At 34.5% G+C, this 17,467-nt stretch overlaps 1 protein-coding gene across 2 annotated transcripts; it reads right to left on the bottom strand.

Moving 5' to 3' along the window:
• Nucleotides 1–559: 559 nt before the first annotated feature.
• Nucleotides 560–17,440, bottom strand: LOC106063189 (protein FAM227A-like). Of its 2 annotated transcripts, XM_056019009.1 has the most exons (17): nucleotides 17,055–17,439; nucleotides 15,927–16,091; nucleotides 15,483–15,536; nucleotides 14,856–14,932; nucleotides 14,705–14,746; nucleotides 14,055–14,168; nucleotides 13,691–13,753; nucleotides 13,432–13,572; nucleotides 13,180–13,306; nucleotides 12,853–12,951; nucleotides 11,543–11,691; nucleotides 6,742–6,817; nucleotides 5,993–6,132; nucleotides 3,659–3,815; nucleotides 2,313–2,391; nucleotides 2,002–2,149; nucleotides 560–836 (listed from the first exon to the last, which is right to left on the bottom strand). In XM_056019009.1, the coding sequence occupies exons 1-17, from the start codon at nucleotides 17,173–17,175 to the stop codon at nucleotides 768–770; spliced, it is 1,821 nt and encodes a 606-aa protein (XP_055874984.1). In that variant the 5' UTR covers nucleotides 17,176–17,439; the 3' UTR covers nucleotides 560–767. The 2 variants fall into 2 exon arrangements, with proteins under 2 accessions (XP_055874984.1, XP_055874985.1); XM_056019010.1 differs by lacking the exon at nucleotides 14,055–14,168 and having other exon boundaries at nucleotides 17,055–17,440.
• Between the last annotated feature and the right edge of the window lie 27 nt (nucleotides 17,441–17,467).

The raw sequence follows: 17,467 nt of genomic DNA, 5'->3' as shown, positions 1-17,467 counted from the left end.
TAAAATCATGCAGGCATTATCTATCTTCCTTGTTGCAAGAAGTCACTATATCTCAATTCTTACAATTCCTTCTTAGTCATCACAATTTATTTAGTCAACATTGGTCTAGTATCAATTATTTGTTCCTGAATAATTTTGCTTTATTATTGAACTGTATTTGTGTCTAGCCTGGTGATAAAGGGTTTAAATTATTTATTCCTTGGTCACTGATGACTTTGTACAAGTGGGACATGATGTGATTAGCAATGACCAATAGATAACCTTTAATCAGATCAGGCTTTTCATAACTGATATTGGTTTAAAAAAAAAATTAAAATTGATCCAGCCATATTAAGCCATGCTAAAGACCTTCCTGCAATGTACAGTAACTGGAAATTGATAGGCCAAAGAAGCTAAATTGAGAATTTTATTGACATAAATCATTTTATGGGAAACTCAACATGATATAAAACACTACAAAATATTTATGATTGAAAACAAACCTTAAAAAATCAGTCTCATGCAACATTTAAAATGTATGCACCACACATTGGAAAAAAAAAGACAAACTTCTCAAGTGGCTTGTTTTGTTGATCAGCAACACATTTATTTTTCTACCATATCAAACTACAAATTGAATGACTTCTACAAACATGCGAGATTATTGACTTTTTTTTACACAAATACTTGTATCATCAAATAAAGATGCATCAATGAAGTATTTAATATCACAGCAATGCTTACACTAAATACATGGAACTAAAAAGTTTGTTTTTAAATTAATCCCTTCATTCTTGAGCTAAAAGAGCTGCTTTAAGAGCCACGTCTGCACCAGCTGAAACTGAGTCTTCACTTTTCTGGGAATATATAATGTTATGATATTTATTTTTGTTTGAAAAGTTTATACTTAAATATATCAGCATTAGACAAACATTATATACAGTAAACAAATGTGAATGGAAAAGATCCAAGTATATTAAAATTCCAATTCAGTACATAATTTTTGGAGGTCTACCATTCACTTTTTAAATTATGCCAAGTAAGCAGCAACACATATCACATTTTAGGCTTGCTTTATCTAAAATGTATTTGTCACAACTGGTGAACATTTGAAATAAGTAAAATAGAGCAGATAGGGAGATAACTGTAATTGCTGTACACAACTGATTGAGAAAAACTTCTAATGCAAGACATTCTTTAATGACATGTCAATGTTTGTAATTGTACAAATTGAAACTGAGTTGCAAAATGTGCCTTTAAAAAGTAGTGTGTTGATCCTGACAGCTTCTCTACAATGCTATTCAGGTTGCTGGTTATGCTGGGTTTGGAATGCACTAAGACAAAGATCTGTGCTATTATGAAGGGAAACCATCATGAGGATTTTTGAGATGGGTTAGTGTGATGCTCTGAAGGGGCTGAGATCCAGGATGTGACAGAAGATGTCCAGGGCACTTATTTTTCCACCTCAGTTATTTTTTAGAACTTTTTGCAATGCCATATTGAAGTAAATTGAGGCTCTGCAGGATTTTTATGGAGGCCCATACCCTTTTCCTTCATGGTAAATGGACTTAATAAAATTAATACATCTAAAAGCATGTCATATCTAATCTCCTTTCCCTTATTGTCTTATATTTAATATGCATAGTTTGTTAAAAATGTTTGTTGTTGTTTTTTTAATGTGGAGGCCTCCTGGATAAAGCCCTAGGGAGCAGCATATGCATATATTGTTCAAAATGTTTTTGTTTTTTTTAATGTGGAGGCCCCCTGGATAAAGCCCAAGGGAGCAGCACAGTGTTGCACTGTCATAGGCCTAAATCCAGCCCTGGTCCAGTCCAGTTAGAACTAGCCTCAGATGGCTCTCTCACTTGAAGCAAGGGGACAGAAATTATGACCAAAATTTTCCTCAAAATGTGGGTATTATTTTTTAAATATGGAAACTCTCTCTCCCCAGCCCCTTAAAAAAACAACATACACATAATGTGACTGGTATATTCCACTAAGAACCCTTGTGTATGGACTTACCCTTTGTTCCATTATGATTAAATCACTCAACCTCTTCACTTCTTTTTTATTAGCCAACAGAGCAGATTGTTTCTGCATTAAATGTCTTAATTCGGCTTGCTGTTCTTTAATAAACATGAGATTCTCTTGTTGGTTTTGTCGACACATGCTGTTGAGGATAGTAGAAATACATCAGTTTCAATAGAAGATTATCACAATTCATGTATCATTTTTTTTTATTCAAATGATTTTTTTCATTTTCAGTGGTTTTAACTGATTAATTAACAACAAAACGAAGCCATAATACATTCAAAGATACAAAATAAACTCACTTTTCATAATCTTTTTTCATTTTCTTTATTTTCTTAGAAGATTCTGATATCACATCTTTGTAAGTTGTAGCATCTAGTGTACAATTGTGTTAGGGAAGTATGATAATTAAAATGTCATGTAAGTTTTGAAAAGAAATGAGATGCAATTATTATCCACAAATCCATGACAGTTTAAAATAATTTTGCCAAACAAGGATAATTTTAAAGTACATATTTATAAATATATTAAAATATTTAATACAATGATGATGAATATTTGAAATGTTTGTCAGAACAATGAAGACTCCCTGGTTGTGTGGTTTGCATTCCAGATTGTTCTGCAAGGAGGTTAGGGCTGGGATGTAATAATCTTTATTTCTGAAGGAGCATAAGACAGGTATTACACGAACAACTGTCTTGACATCTTGATATCATTTACTATCAAATAATAATAATTATAATAATAATCTTATTACCCATAAGTAAATTTGTCTACGATTTGTGCATTGCATCAACAAAACATTATAACTAGCTATTACAAAAATGATATTTCATGAACCATTATTATAATCTGAAATTCTCTTAAATCAATTTTTAAAAAATCTTCATAATTTAGTACCATCAGCCTTTTTTCTAATGTTGGACAAAGTTTAATAACAGCACTGACAATTGTTGAGGTTGTATATTTTATTTTATCCAAAATAGATTTTTGTATGTTTTTATGATCAGTGACAAAACAGGCTACCGATGGCTCAAAACAGTGCTGCTTAAATTTAAAAAAAAAATCACTCAGACACTTTACACCATTGTTTCCCATCAAACCCAGAACAAAGTGCAACGTTGCAAGTAATTGTAATACATTAGTGAATGATAGTGGCTAACTTTTTAGAAACTGTGGACAACCCAGAAGCCTTTCCAAGTACTATTAAAATACACCAGTGTCCAAGAGACATACCAAGTCTCATGAAACATTTAAGAAGAAACTCATTTATCTTATAGTGAATTAGCACTGTTTGTTAAAGTAAATATTTGTGTAGAATTTTTTTGTTTAATGTAGACAAAGCTTGTACAGAACATAAAGGCTGCCTGGTAGTGCTGTATGTGCACTGGACTGTCATTAGGACTTGTTGATGGTCCCGGGTTCATACCCTGCCCACTGCCATCCCCCATCATCCTGCGGGAGGTTTGGACTAGGAAGTAAATTATCTTCAACTCTGAAGGAACATCTGAAACATGTAAAACATTTTGCAAACAACAAGGCTAATTGATTTCACTAAATAAGTGACTTATCCTCATTAATATATTATTAATAATTTCTTTCTGTAAACAAGTTTTAAAACATTTGAAAGAAAGATTAAAAGGATATGGTGGAAGATGATCAATTTCTATCCTCTGTATTCTGATAGTTTGTCCAGCATTGCGATGCAATCCAGAGGACTTCAAGAAGTGAGAAACCAATGGACTGTGACCTTCTGTATTGAAAACCAGCTTTACAAAATCACAACCATGTCCAACTGGGTGGGACTAGAATTAGAAACAAAATTATGATTACTGACAGTAGGCCTACAACTATATTTATAACTTTTAAAATCAAAATGAAACATACTTATGTTTTTATGGAAATTAGCTCACTGCACTATGTAGCTATGAAGAGAATCATATTACTTTGTGTATTCTAGCATGTACTTTTATTAGCATCCAGAAGAGAACAATTTATTAAGGGCTTTTTTTTTTTTTAAATCCAGTCCAATACAAACAATGTCTTTTTCAAGTTGCAAAGACAAAGTAATTTTTATTGATTCTTACAAGTTACAAGTTTCTAAATAGATTCAGACTGAGCTGATTTAAGTCTTAAATAATATGCACAACAAGATTAACATATGGATGCATGTAGGACATACTTATCTTTTTTTTTTATTTAAAGTAAGTAATAATTTATAAGATGAGATATAATTATTCGCCATTAATGCAAATATTCCATGTATTAATAATTTAAAAAATGTTTGACCTATCTAAGGAGGCACGGTAGCTGAGGGGTAAAGCGCTTGTCTTCTGAACTGGGGTCCCCAGTTCAAATCCTGGTGAAGACTGGGATTTTTATTTTGGGATCTTTGGGCGCCTCTGAGTCCACCCAGCTCTAATGGGTACCTGACATTAGTTGGGGAAAAGTAAAGGCAGCTGGTCATTGTGCTGACCACATGACACCCTTGGTAACCGTAAACCACAGAAACAGATGACCTTTACATCATAGGCCTTAAGTACCACAAGGTCAGAAAGGGGAACTTTACTATGACCTATCTATCTTTATTATCATTACTGATTTGTAGCTTCTCTCAGACTCAATGATTCTTTGCAGTGACATAACCAATGACTGGTATGTCAGAAATGTATCTGGCTTCTAAGTCAAAAAAAGTTGGTCACCATAGGTTTAAGAGATAATCTTTTATTCTGAAGTATTTAGAACATTTATTTCTCACATTTTCAGATTTTTCTTTGCTGACTCCATTGACTTGATTTTTTTAAAAACTCAATTGTTAATAAATGAGTAGCTTACTGGCTAAACATTTCTAATTTCATTTTCTGATTGGATATTAAAAAAGTTACAGTGATTCAATTAAAAAGCATCTAATTTTGTATTCAGACAATAAAAAAAAAGTCTAAAATAATTTCTTTATTATTAAGAAGTTAAGTGGCAAAAAGTTTTTTTCCCTGTCATATGAAACTTTTACACAAACATCTATACACATATATTTTAAAACATTCCTTTCTAAACTGAAAAATTATGGCACAAACTAAAAAAAAATCAAATTTCAGAAAACAAAAACTAATGAGTCTGCTTAACAACATCATCTGCTGGCTAATGGCAGCCAGCAAGTCAGTGTGTATGTAACGCCATTTAAATAAGGAAAGTAAGAAATGAAGGGATTAATAAATCATGAATCTTTTTAATGAAGGGATTAATAAATCATGAATCTTTTTAATGAAGGGATTAATAAATCATGAATCTTTTTAATGAAGGGATTAATAAATCATGAATCTTTTATATGAAGGGATTAATAAATCATGAATCTTTTTAATGAAGGGATTAATAAATCATGAATCTTTTTAATGAAGGGATTAATAAATCATGAATCTTTTTAAAGAAGGGATTAATAAATCATGAATCTTTTTAATGATGAATTGTAAATGATTTTCACAGGACACAATAAAAAAAATCAGCTTTCTACACCTGTTGTCAACAAATAGCTGGAGTGAAGGGGTGGGGAAGTTGAAATTTAAATTCTCACATCATTTGAATGCAGTTTTTTTTTATTGATACCTGTTCAGAGGTCACTGAACTTTTACTCTTTTACTTTTGTTTGAATACCACTGCCAAGGCTACATGTCTACTTCAGTCAAAAGAGGTTTGTTCTTCTGTTTTCTACTTTTGTTTGAATACCACTGCCAAGGCTACATGTCTACTTCAGTCAAAAGAGGTTTGTTCTTCTGTTTTCTACTTTTGTTTGAATACCACTGCCAAGGCTACATGTCTACTTCAGTCAAAAGAGGTTTGTTCTTCTGTTTTCTACTTTTGTTTGAATACCACTGCCAGGCTACATGCCTACTTCAGTCAAAAGAGGTTTGTTCTTCTGTTTTCTACTTTTGTTTTTAACTCAAAAAGTTACATACTTTAAGGATAAGAAAAATTATAGAAGTAATACCTTCATGTCATTAGCAGTAGAAGTTTCTGCTTCCAAAAGTTGAAGATTTGCTATAGTTGACTTAGTGATTTCATCTTCCTCTTCACTCTGTATCTCTTGTATTGGGGTCAAAAGGTCATTTACCCAAACTCTGCCTTTACCTAGTCATTGACATTTAGTTTTTAATTGAAAAAAAAACCCAAAGATTTTCTAACTATTTAGTAAAGATGTAACTGTTAATCTTTTAAATACAAAAAGGATACCATTAGGTATTACTTTAATTTTATATTCAGTCTTGACTAACTACAACCATGTCAATTAGAATATAGGCTACAATTTTATCCAACATTATCATATGAAACAATCACACCTACAAAAGTTACTTTTGTTATAAAATGATTGGCATAGTTCAAAAAGCTTTTTTAAATAGATGGATTAAAAGTGTATTAACATAATAAATAGGCATTGTGTCTGAAGATCAGAAAAAAAAAATTTAAGTGTACCCTGCTATATTTCCTAATCAAACTATTATTAAAATAGGAAACTATTGACACCTAGTCTTGCATTGAAAGTTCAAAAAATGAAAATTTATTAAAGTAGGATGTTTAAGTATATTGTTAAAATAGATCTTTAAATTGGTTATTGTGCTGACTACATAGCTTTCTTTTAAACTACATCCTATGGTAATGTTTGAACTCCATTGTCATGTTTTGGAACTTTCGAATGTCTATGCTTAGTTAACCCTTAATATAGACATAGAATAAAAGAACCTTCTTTCTGTGGTCTGGTACTATTCTGAGCTGCTTCCACAGACTCCAATATGTAGCTGGATGATGGAGAGTATAACTGAAAAGACATATAAATAGAATATAGAGACTATATAACAAAATAGACAACAACAAATATTCCAAGTGTTATGTTTACATTTTAAATGTCCCTGCTATGTTTAATTATAATCACATTCATCATTTCATTTCTTACATAAAATCATAAAGAGTTACATCATCTTGTTTTACAAATCTTTTTGTTAGGTTACATTTGAAAGAACACTGGTTTCTACAAAGGTGAACATAAATAATTCATTAAAATTCGTTGTAACTATACAATAAAGCTTCCAAAAATTAAGTTTGTTTAGAAAGGAGTAGTTGCAGCCCAGTTACCCTCATATCCATTTAATAAGTCTAGAAAACAGAGAGCAGAAAACTATAGTATATCTATGTAAGTTTAAAAAAAAAAAAGGAACTAAAATTACAAATAAATTAACATATATGGGTTAAACTATAGCTCCTATCAGTTTCAAAGGTTGTCATGGCCAGGGGTGTCAATGGGGTTAAGCTCCCATTGTCTATAAAATACTCCTAATGGCATGCGTCTCAAATAGCCTCTGACAACTAAGTCCAGCACCTGGCCTGCTCGTGTGGCTTAGATATTAAGCCCGGCGAAACTGCTCTTACTAACAGGTGAAGGGGTGAAGGCGGATACCTGGCGCCACAAAACCGGGAGCTTCGGGCAGATGGAGCTCGTCAGCCTAGTAAGGCAGTTCATCTAGGAGAGGGGTACTCTGACTTCAAACCCCCGCTGCCTTGCGGTACTGAGGCTTCAGGAGACAACCTCGAGGAGAAATCAGGAGTGAAGCCCCTTAGGCGTTGGGAGTATAAGCTGCGAAATTCCTCCGGCAGCTTCTGCAACTGAGTTGGTGCCAAATGTAATGCGATGCGTTCCTTTGGATCACATCAGCAAGGTCAAGAGAGGGATCATGACGCATGGGCCACCCATGACCCCTTTATCCAAGGCCCAGGAATGCGCCCCGGAGAGGAAACTCTGGTGTTGCTGCAAAGCGGCTAAAACAACACGGGAGACAACAGTTACGGGTTATAAGTCCAACTTGATTGGCGTAATGTATGGACGCCACGGGTTGTCTCTGACGGTGGGAGAGGTCTTCGCGCCTCACTGATCAGCTACCGCCCGCCTCAACCTGGGCAGCCCCCAGTCAGTTAGGTGCTGATCCGCCACAGCCTGCCTGCTCTAATGGGTGCTTAGAGCTTAGTTTAAAACGACAAGTAGGCTGGAAACTTGCACCAAGCAACAAAAGAAGAAAAATTAAACTGAAAAAGAAAATCCCTGTCATGCGACTGGCCACTTGGAATGTCAGGACAATGTGTCCTGGTCTCACTGATGATCTAAGGCAGATCGACGATGCAAGGAAGACGGCAGTTATAAACAACGAGCTAAAAAGGCTACATATCGACATTGCAGCCCTGCAAGAAACCCGACTGGCCGAAAACGGCATGCTCCGCGAGACTGACTACACTTTCTTTTGGAAAGGGAAAGCACAGGATGAGACTCGAATACATGGTGTGGGCTTTGCTGTCAAGAACAGTCTTCTTCCCATGATAGTCCCTCCAGTTGGTGGCTCGGAACGGCTACTAAGCATAAGTATGATGACAGCATCTGGAAAAGTCACTCTAATTAGTGCCTATGCCCCCACACTAAGCTCGCTTCAGGAGGACAAAGACAAGTTCTATGAAGACCTCAAAGAAGCCATTGCAAACATTCCTCAAAAAGAACATATGATCCTTCTAGGTGACTTCAATGCCAGAGTAGGATCAGATCACACTACCTGGCCAGACTGTCTTGGGCTTTTTGGAATCGGAAAGATGAATGAGAACGGACAAAGACTGCTTGAATTCTGCACATACCATAAGCTCTGCATTACCAACACATACTTCAGAACAAAACCACAGCACTGTGTCTCATGGAGGCACCCTAGGTCTGGGCACTGGCACCAGCTGGATATGATACTGACACGAAAAAAGGACATTGGAAATATACTGCTGACACGTAGCTACCAAAGCGCGGATTGTGATACTGATCATACTTTAGTGTCCTGCCGGACAAGACTGCCGCCAACTAAGATCCACACATCACAGGGAAAAAGAAAATCACGCCTGAATACTACTAGCACAAAAAATCCTGATCTTTGCACCGAATTTGAGAACAAATTAGAGGAAGCTTTTAAAAACTTCTCTGTGACTGAGGTAGAAAAAAGCTGGACGTTTATGCGTGATACAATCTACCAAACATCATCACTGGTCTTTGGAAACAAAACCAAGAAAAGCGAAGACTGGTTTGAAGCTAGTCTACCAGAAATGGAAACTGCCACTACGAAAAAGAGAGCAGCCATGCTAATCTACAAGAAGGATCCCACCCCAAGCAACTTAAAAAGGCTCAGAGCTGCACGTAACAATGCCCAAAGAGTAGCGAGACAATGTGCTAACAAATACTGGCAGGAGCTATGCGAAGATATTCAATCTTGTGCCGACTGTGGTAACATAAGAGGACTATATGAGGGCATGAGAAAAGCCTTTGGACCTCACACCAGCAAGTGTGCTCCGCTCAAGTCAAAAGATGGCTCAATCATCAGCGATCGTGCGCTGCAAATGGAACGATGGGTTGAACACTATGCAGAACTCTACCAGATTGAAAACGCCATCTCACCAAATGCTGTTTCCAACTTCCCATCACTTCCAGTTTTGACGGAATTAGACAAAACGCCCTCAGTAAAGGAGCTGAGCATTGCCATTGACATGCTTGCACATGGGAAAACACCCGGAGGAGATGGCATTCCTGCTGAAGTAATTCAGGCTGGAAAACATGCCCTAATCAAACCACTCCATGAACTGCTAAGCTTGTGCTGGGAACAAGGAATGGTCCCCCAGGAATTGAAAGACTCCAACATTGTTACAATTTATAAAAATAAAGGCGACCGCTCTGATTGTAACAATTACAGAGGCATCTCACTGCTTAGCATAGTCGGAAAGGCTTTTGCTAGAGTATTACTAAAGCGATTACAGATCCTGGCAGATCGTGTTTATCCAGAGTCGCAGTGTGGCTTTAGGGCAGGTAGATCTACAACAGATATGATTTTCTCTCTTCGGCAGCTACAGGAGAAGAGTAGAGAACAAAAGCAGCCCCTCTTCATAGCATTTATTGATTTGACCAAGGCCTTTGACCTTGTTAGCAGAAGCGGTCTGTTTGCTGTACTAGAGAGAATCGGCTGCCCAAATAAGTTAAGAAAACTAGTGTCAGCTTTTCACGAAAATATGCAGGGCACCGTTCAGTTTGAAAGTTCTTCCTCCAGGCCATTCTCCATTAAGAGCGGTGTCAAACAAGGATGTGTACTGGCCCCTACACTATTTGGCATCTTCTTCTCAGTCGTACTATCCAGTGCTTTTAAATCCCTGGAAGACGGAATATACATCCATAGCAGATCCGATGGAAGGCTCTTTAACCTGGCACGTCTTAAAGCCAAAACGAAAAGGCGTCGTATCTTGATAAGGGAGCTGTTGTTTGCCGATGACGCGGCACTCGTATCTCACTCACAAGGAGGTCTACAGAAGCTAGTGAACGCCTTAGCAGCTGCTTGTCAAGAGTTTAGCCTTACTATAAGTCTCTCCAAGACCGAAATCCTGGCACAAGACGTCGCAGAAATACCTATAATACAAATTGGGAACCACACCCTTTCAGTGGTGCAGGAATTTACCTACTTGGGTTCAACAATTGTCAGTAACCTAGACTTAGACATCGAGCTGACAAAAAGGATAGGAAAAGCTACCACAGCGTTGGCAAAACTCTCCAAGCGCGTCTGGGAAAATGGTAAATTGACCACAGCGACCAAAATCCTAGTCTACAACGCCTGTGTTGTGAGCACTCTCCTTTATGGCAGTGAGAGCTGGTCAACATACATGTACCAAGAGCACAGATTGAATAGTTTCCACTTGCGCTGCCTGAGACGCATAATGGGCATCTCTTGGAGGGACCATGTCTCCAATCAGGAAGTTTTAAGATTGGCCAATATGAGCAGCATGTATGCTCTCCTGACACAAAGAAGATTACGCTGGCTCGGACATGTCACCCGCATGCCAGATGGCAGAATCCCGAAAGATATCTTATATGCTGAGCTTGTGGAAGGAGTCAGACCCAAGGGCCGCCCAAGACTAACATATAGAGATGTCTGCAAGCGAGACATGAGAGCCTCAGGCATCAGCGAAAGTATGTGGGAAAACATAGCCAAAGACCGGAGTGCATGGAGACAGACTGTGCGTGCTGGGACAACCCTTGCTGAGAACAAAAGAATTGAAGCGGCTTTAATCAAGAGGGATAAAAAGAAAGCTGCCCTGTCTGCTAGCCCTAGATCAGAGGCATACACATGTACGAATTGTGGCAAAGTCTGCCGTTCTAGAATTGGCTTGATTAGCCACACCAGATTCTGCCCCGTCTCAAGATTAAGCCAAAACCAGTGACTCATTTGGGCGCATCCATTGCCTTTCGAGACAAAAGGAGCCATATATATATAGCTCCTATCATGTGGTATGAGCTTTGGACTGTCATTATGAACCATGCTCACTTTCATACCTTGCTGCCCTACAGGTGATTTAAACTAAGGCATAATAATCTTCATTTCTGAAGGAATGTCCAAAATGTAAACAGTAGATAGTAGAGAAATTTAAAAAGTATCATTTTAAAAAGCAGAACTAGAACTGAACAATTTGTATTATACTTAAGGTCTACCTTTTTTGCGATTCTCTGCTTTTTAGTCCTAAAATTAGAATGAGTTGATGATCTGGATGTAGAAACATCAGCAGAGGAAGAGGATGTTGTATCCTTGGAGTTCGTGGTAACCAATGAATCCAGATAGTTTAGGTTTAGTATTGAGCTTCCTGTAAACAATTAAATTAATAAAAGAAGATCATAAAACCCTTTAAAATGTAGTATTATATAGTTTGATACTTTGTTGAATTTTATGTCTGTATGAATAAGTTACTCCTGTATGGTATAATCCCAGGTCTTCAATTGTTATAGCATTATAAATAAGATATGGCCTGAAAGTTTATGGGTGATTATTATTTTATTTTTTTTGTGAGATAAAGACATTTTAAAGCAGTTGTGATCTTTTGACTTTTATCTATAGATTGAACATTTGGAGTTTCTTCTTTCAATTTAACTATTAAGGAAGAGTGTGTATCTGAGTTTTTTGGATTAATTTGGCTCACATTCTTTTAAAGAATAGTCCTTAAAAAAACTAGACAAGATTCTGCTACTACGCTCTTGCGCACGCTCCATTGGCTTCCTGTGAAAGCGAGAATCGATTACAAGGTCGCCACACTTTGTCATCAGTGTATATATAACAACGAGATGCCCTTGTACCTTAGCGAACTGATTACTCCATATGTCCCCCAGAGAGCCCTGCACTCAATGGACTCAACGCTTTTAGTAGTGCCATGTTTCTCCCTCAATAGCTACGGTCTGCTGGCTTTTTCAGTTCACGGACCAATATAAAGGTTTGGAACTCACTCCCCATTGATCTCAGACAGACAACACGCTACACCACTTTTAAGAAGAACATTAAGACCTATCTGTTTAAAACTTTTTTAGATTAACTGTCATTTTAGCTCTCGTGTTTTTGTTTGTAATGTTGTTACAGCGCCTTGAGCCTACATTTTGTTTGTTAATAGCGCTTTATAAATAAAATTATTATTATTATTATTATTATTAAAGTATGGTTTTAAGCCTATATAAGTTTTGTGCATACATAGGGTGGCTTTTTATGGACTTAATAAATGACATGACACTTTTAGTTGTGAAAAAAAAACAACAACTAGCATTTTGTGCTGAATTCTCCTTATTTAATGTTATTTTGTAATTTTTCAATTATAAATTTTCCATAGCAGCTGATATTGGTAGAAATGGAATGTGGCACTATTCAACTAAGATTAACTGAATTCTAGGAGTCAAAAGTTTCATACTAGAAATTTAAAATGTGTAAAAAATAAAAAAAAGAAAATGCTTGATTTAAAATAAGAATATGAAAATGAGCAAACCATTTTTCTTGTTCATCAAGTTCTCTCTTTGTTTCAAGTTGGCAGGTTCCAGGGTTGACATCTGCCAACTTAACCAGCTTCTGGGTGCTGGACGGAGACCTGATATAATCAATGCAATTAGCTGATAGCTAGTGTTTTGAAATGTGAGGCAAAAATCATTGAATATTAATAATTAATCAATTAATTAGGAAATAAAAATATTTAGAGTATGCTTTTAAAACACTACTGGTTGTATTTAAGTGCATTTAAAAAATAGGTATAGGATTAATAGTATTTAAATATTGGATACTAAAACAAAAGTAAGGTAATGAGTCCAACAGCTCTTACCAGCCATCCATCCATAGATTAGAAAAGTTAAATAATTTTTAAAATGTTCCCCAAACTGTCTGTAGGAGTCAGGAAATGAAAAACAGAATGCTGAATAAATTGCTTGTGAAGTCAACATGGGATAGTTCTGAAATAAAGTTTCACTGTTTTAACATAACAAGTTTTGAGAGTTGAGTTTTTCAAACAAGTTTATCTCTAACCAAGTACACAGCCTTACATTTTCTCTAATTTCATAAAAAAAATTACAATCACCTTGAAAAAGAGATCTTTAAGAACAACATTGCCACCAGACATCATTAATTTCACATAATTGTGTGCAACTCTGTCAAATAATTTGACTTGTATGGCAGGGTTTTGTTGAAATCTATCTAAAAATATGTACCAAAATATATCCTGAAAATAGATTAGATTATATTTTAAATTGCTGCTAAAATATAATTTTTTTTAAAACTTGAATGCCTAAATTTCAATAAAAAAATTTTTCTAAAAATTTGGTCAACAGCATACTAACAAGAAAAATGGCTTCTGAATTTCTGGAGTAGAGTAAGGTGTCAAATTCAGACTTGCTGTAGGGCTGAAAAAAAAAATGGGTTTCCCTATTAAATTAATTCAATCAGCTCCGTGTAAAAATAACCAAAAAAATCATATAGTCACTTAATTTTAAAAACTAAATAAAAATAGATAATTTAAACAAGAAATATTTTTTTTTTTAGAAATTCAGACGTTATACACTAACATTACTTTCATACCACTTATAAGCACTTAGATTTTTTAGGTTTAGCATCAAACAATAACATAACAAATTCTAGAGCATTGAAATGTTATTCTGATTAAAAAAAACATAATAGAATAATAAAATATATTATTATCCTAACCTTATAATAAAGTTGACCAGAAGCATGAAATGCTTTAGAGAAAAACTCTTTAGCTGAAAGACCTGCAGGTAATGGTGTCAACTCCTCTGAATCATATCCAGGATATTGACACAACTACAACATACACATTTCATTTTATATATCTTTTAATCATAGACTTCTTTAATAAAATAACAATTCTTTATACACAAATAGACTATGTGATCCAATTGAACTAATTGGATATAAAATATTTATGACATAGCTTTTTGTCATATATATAGTTCAACAAGTTCAATAAGTGTAGATGTACTTTATACATTTCCATTTCAGAAGTGGGGCTGGCTATTTGATTTCCCAGCATCTACCATTAGTCCTAATAAAAAGCCATGTGATATGTCATCAAAAGCCTCTTGTTTTTCCACAAATTTTACCAGATACACATTACAACTATGTGGACATGAGAACACACTCTTATCACAAATACTAAATCCTAGCTGCCTCAACAGGATTTGAGATCAGTGCCTTTAATTTGGCAGCCAAAGTTTTTATCACTTAAAGATTGAATTCTATGTTTTAAGCATGTTCGATATATTTAAGTCAAAAATAATTCTTAATTTTCAATCTTTTGCACATAAAATTGTTATTATGGTTGTCTTTTGAGTACTTACTTCAACAAACTTAGGCTTGCCTATGTCTCCTTTTGACACAATCTGAAACAAAATATTAATTAAAATTATCAATTAAAAATAATAGATTGCATCAAATGTCAGACTTAAGATTGATGATTGTTAGTAGCCTATGTAGTAGTGTATCACTTACTGGAGCTGCTTTTGTTTTAGTTTTCATACTTATTTTGTTGATATTTTTCACCCTTTCACTTAATGTTGGGGCAAGACCTGAAAAAACAGCACCAAAAATAGTAACAGTCTAATTATTATGACTGGCTTTTAAGCACAGAAAAAAACAACAACACACATTCACAAATACAAATCATGCTACAACAGGGTCAACTTTTTAAACAGTTCCATAATCTTTTTTTCTGGCATTAAAATTACTTCTCAGTTTTTGAATTTTAACAGAGCACTTTGTAGCAACAACTAATAAAAGTGAAGGTTGTTCATTAGTCCATGCAGTTACCACTAGAAATCTGATAACTGGTAGGGGAGGGGAGTGGTAAAGACAATTATTCATTGCACTGGTCACAAAAAAAATTAGCCACAGAAGCAGGATAGGTCCTGACCTTATGCCATCTTTAAAGAAAAATAAAGTTTGGGGTTCAAAGGCCAACTCTATCATTTAGTCTTTTGTTAAGAGTGTACAATTCAACATAGAGGAATAGATGCTACACAATATGTTCTTTTAAAAGGCTGCTTCTACTGATACATATTTAACTATGACTTGAAGTTAAATAAAAATAAAAATGAGAAACATCATTTCTCCACTTACTTGATCTCATTGTATAGATACCAGCAAAGGCATGAATTTCTTTAGCTTCCTTGGCTTTTAGAAAAAAAAAAGTTAATTATTGCTATCACACTTTTTAAGAAACCACATCTAGACTAAAAAATTAGTCCATAATGTCACATTGTGTTATGATTTGTGTAGATCATGCACCTCTTTATATAGTTTTTTCTCAGCCCTAGCTGTCTTAAATTTCCATCAATTTTCTAGACTTGTTTTATGATATCACATAATTTTCTGAGCTAATTCAGCTATTTGAGAATAAAGCATAAATTTTCTAGAAGCTGATGCCTGATCATTCTAATAAACATTTTACTGTAAACAAGTTCAAGGCAAGACCTTTTGGGCCACCACATTGGCTTAATGTGATAAAGGTATTTTTTTTTAGAAAGCTTTTAAGTTATAAATATATTCAGTAACAATAGTTACCATTCTTATTATATTGTTCTCTGCCTTTGGTATTTGAAAATCTGTATTTTTCTTCTTCATAGTTGGAAGCTCTACTTTCACATACTAGAGCTGTGTAACTTTGAAGTTTTTGATCCAATTTACTAATTTTTATGTTGACATCTTCAATGGAACCAATCACAAAAGCTTTTTTATATGTTAAAGATTATTAATACATGTTAACAAATATTTACTTTTACATTATCAATCATGCATAATTTTCTTAAAATAGTAGAATATTTGTTTTTTACAGGAAGTGACGTGTCATATCAAAGATGAAATAGCTAGGGTAAGCGACATATGGTGTCGTTAGCTTTTGTGTCATCCCCACTCCAAGCACTCTTATAAAAAAAAAAACTTTCCCAGTTAGGAGTAGCTAATGTCAACACTTCATAAAAGTGAATAAACAACATTTAATCAATAAGATGTGAATCACTAAATTAAAATTGATTCATTTTAAGCATTTACCCAAAATTTAAGGGCTAATACACATGTCAAATTAAGTCTAATAAAGGCATCTCCACTAGACAAAACTATTATGCGAGTGACATTTAAGGCAAGGTAAATAGGTCTATTGTGATAGTGCACAAACATCTGTAAAACGGGCATGATATTGTCTTAAGATCATCTTAATTTTTTTTGCAATGCAAAAGTTGTCAACATAACACTGTTGGACAGTTGGAAAAATTATACCATTCTGACAAAGAATCAAGTTTAGAAATGTCATCTTCAAAAGTTTTGAGTTGATATTGTTGCAGATGCCACAAAAATGGTATAGGCCTAAATTTTTTAAAGATCCTAAATTTTTATACAACTACATTAAAAACACATTATTTTATCCTTTGTAAAGCAAAATTACCGGTCTTGTCTCATCCCATGATATAAAATATAGAGTAAATTTAGATTATCTATAACTATAAGTAGAAGTATAATAATAAGTAAAGGTATTTGATCATTTATTGATTTAACATATTATTAGATCTTGAACTATAAGATACTAAGATAAAGAATGATTACAATTTATATGTAGATCAAAATTCTAAATCGCTTTACACAAAAATATCAATGAATTTCAATACAATATCATAATCATTAGAATTAGAAGGATACGGGATTTCGTTCTTTGCTGTGCTTTTAGTAACTGTTTTCTTAAATTTATTTTTTCTGGCGATTCATCTAAGCTTTCATCCAAACGGTGCATCGGAGATCCCACACGATTTATGACAGCCATGTTTATTTTAAGGAATTAGAAACAGATGAAAAAAAAACAACTTTTGACTAAGTCTAAAAACAAGTCAAGTTTGGCAGGTTTATCATCTGAAATAAACAATGGTGGCCATTGTTATTATTTATTAGAGCAACCGAGATAGAGAGCTAAGCTATTTATTTACGCATGAAATACCGTCTTGTTTTCTGGATTCAGATGTCTCAATGATTTAGATAATAAGTCTTGATTAGTTTTTTTTCTTATTATTTTTACATCGACACAGATATATGAACTAATCTAGATCTTCTTTTTTGAA

The sequence above is a fragment of the Biomphalaria glabrata genome, chromosome 2 (assembly GCF_947242115.1).
Source record: "Biomphalaria glabrata chromosome 2, xgBioGlab47.1, whole genome shotgun sequence".
NCBI classification, from domain to species: Eukaryota; Metazoa; Mollusca; class Gastropoda; family Planorbidae; genus Biomphalaria; species Biomphalaria glabrata.
This window is presented reverse-complemented; position numbering and strand designations above follow the sequence as displayed.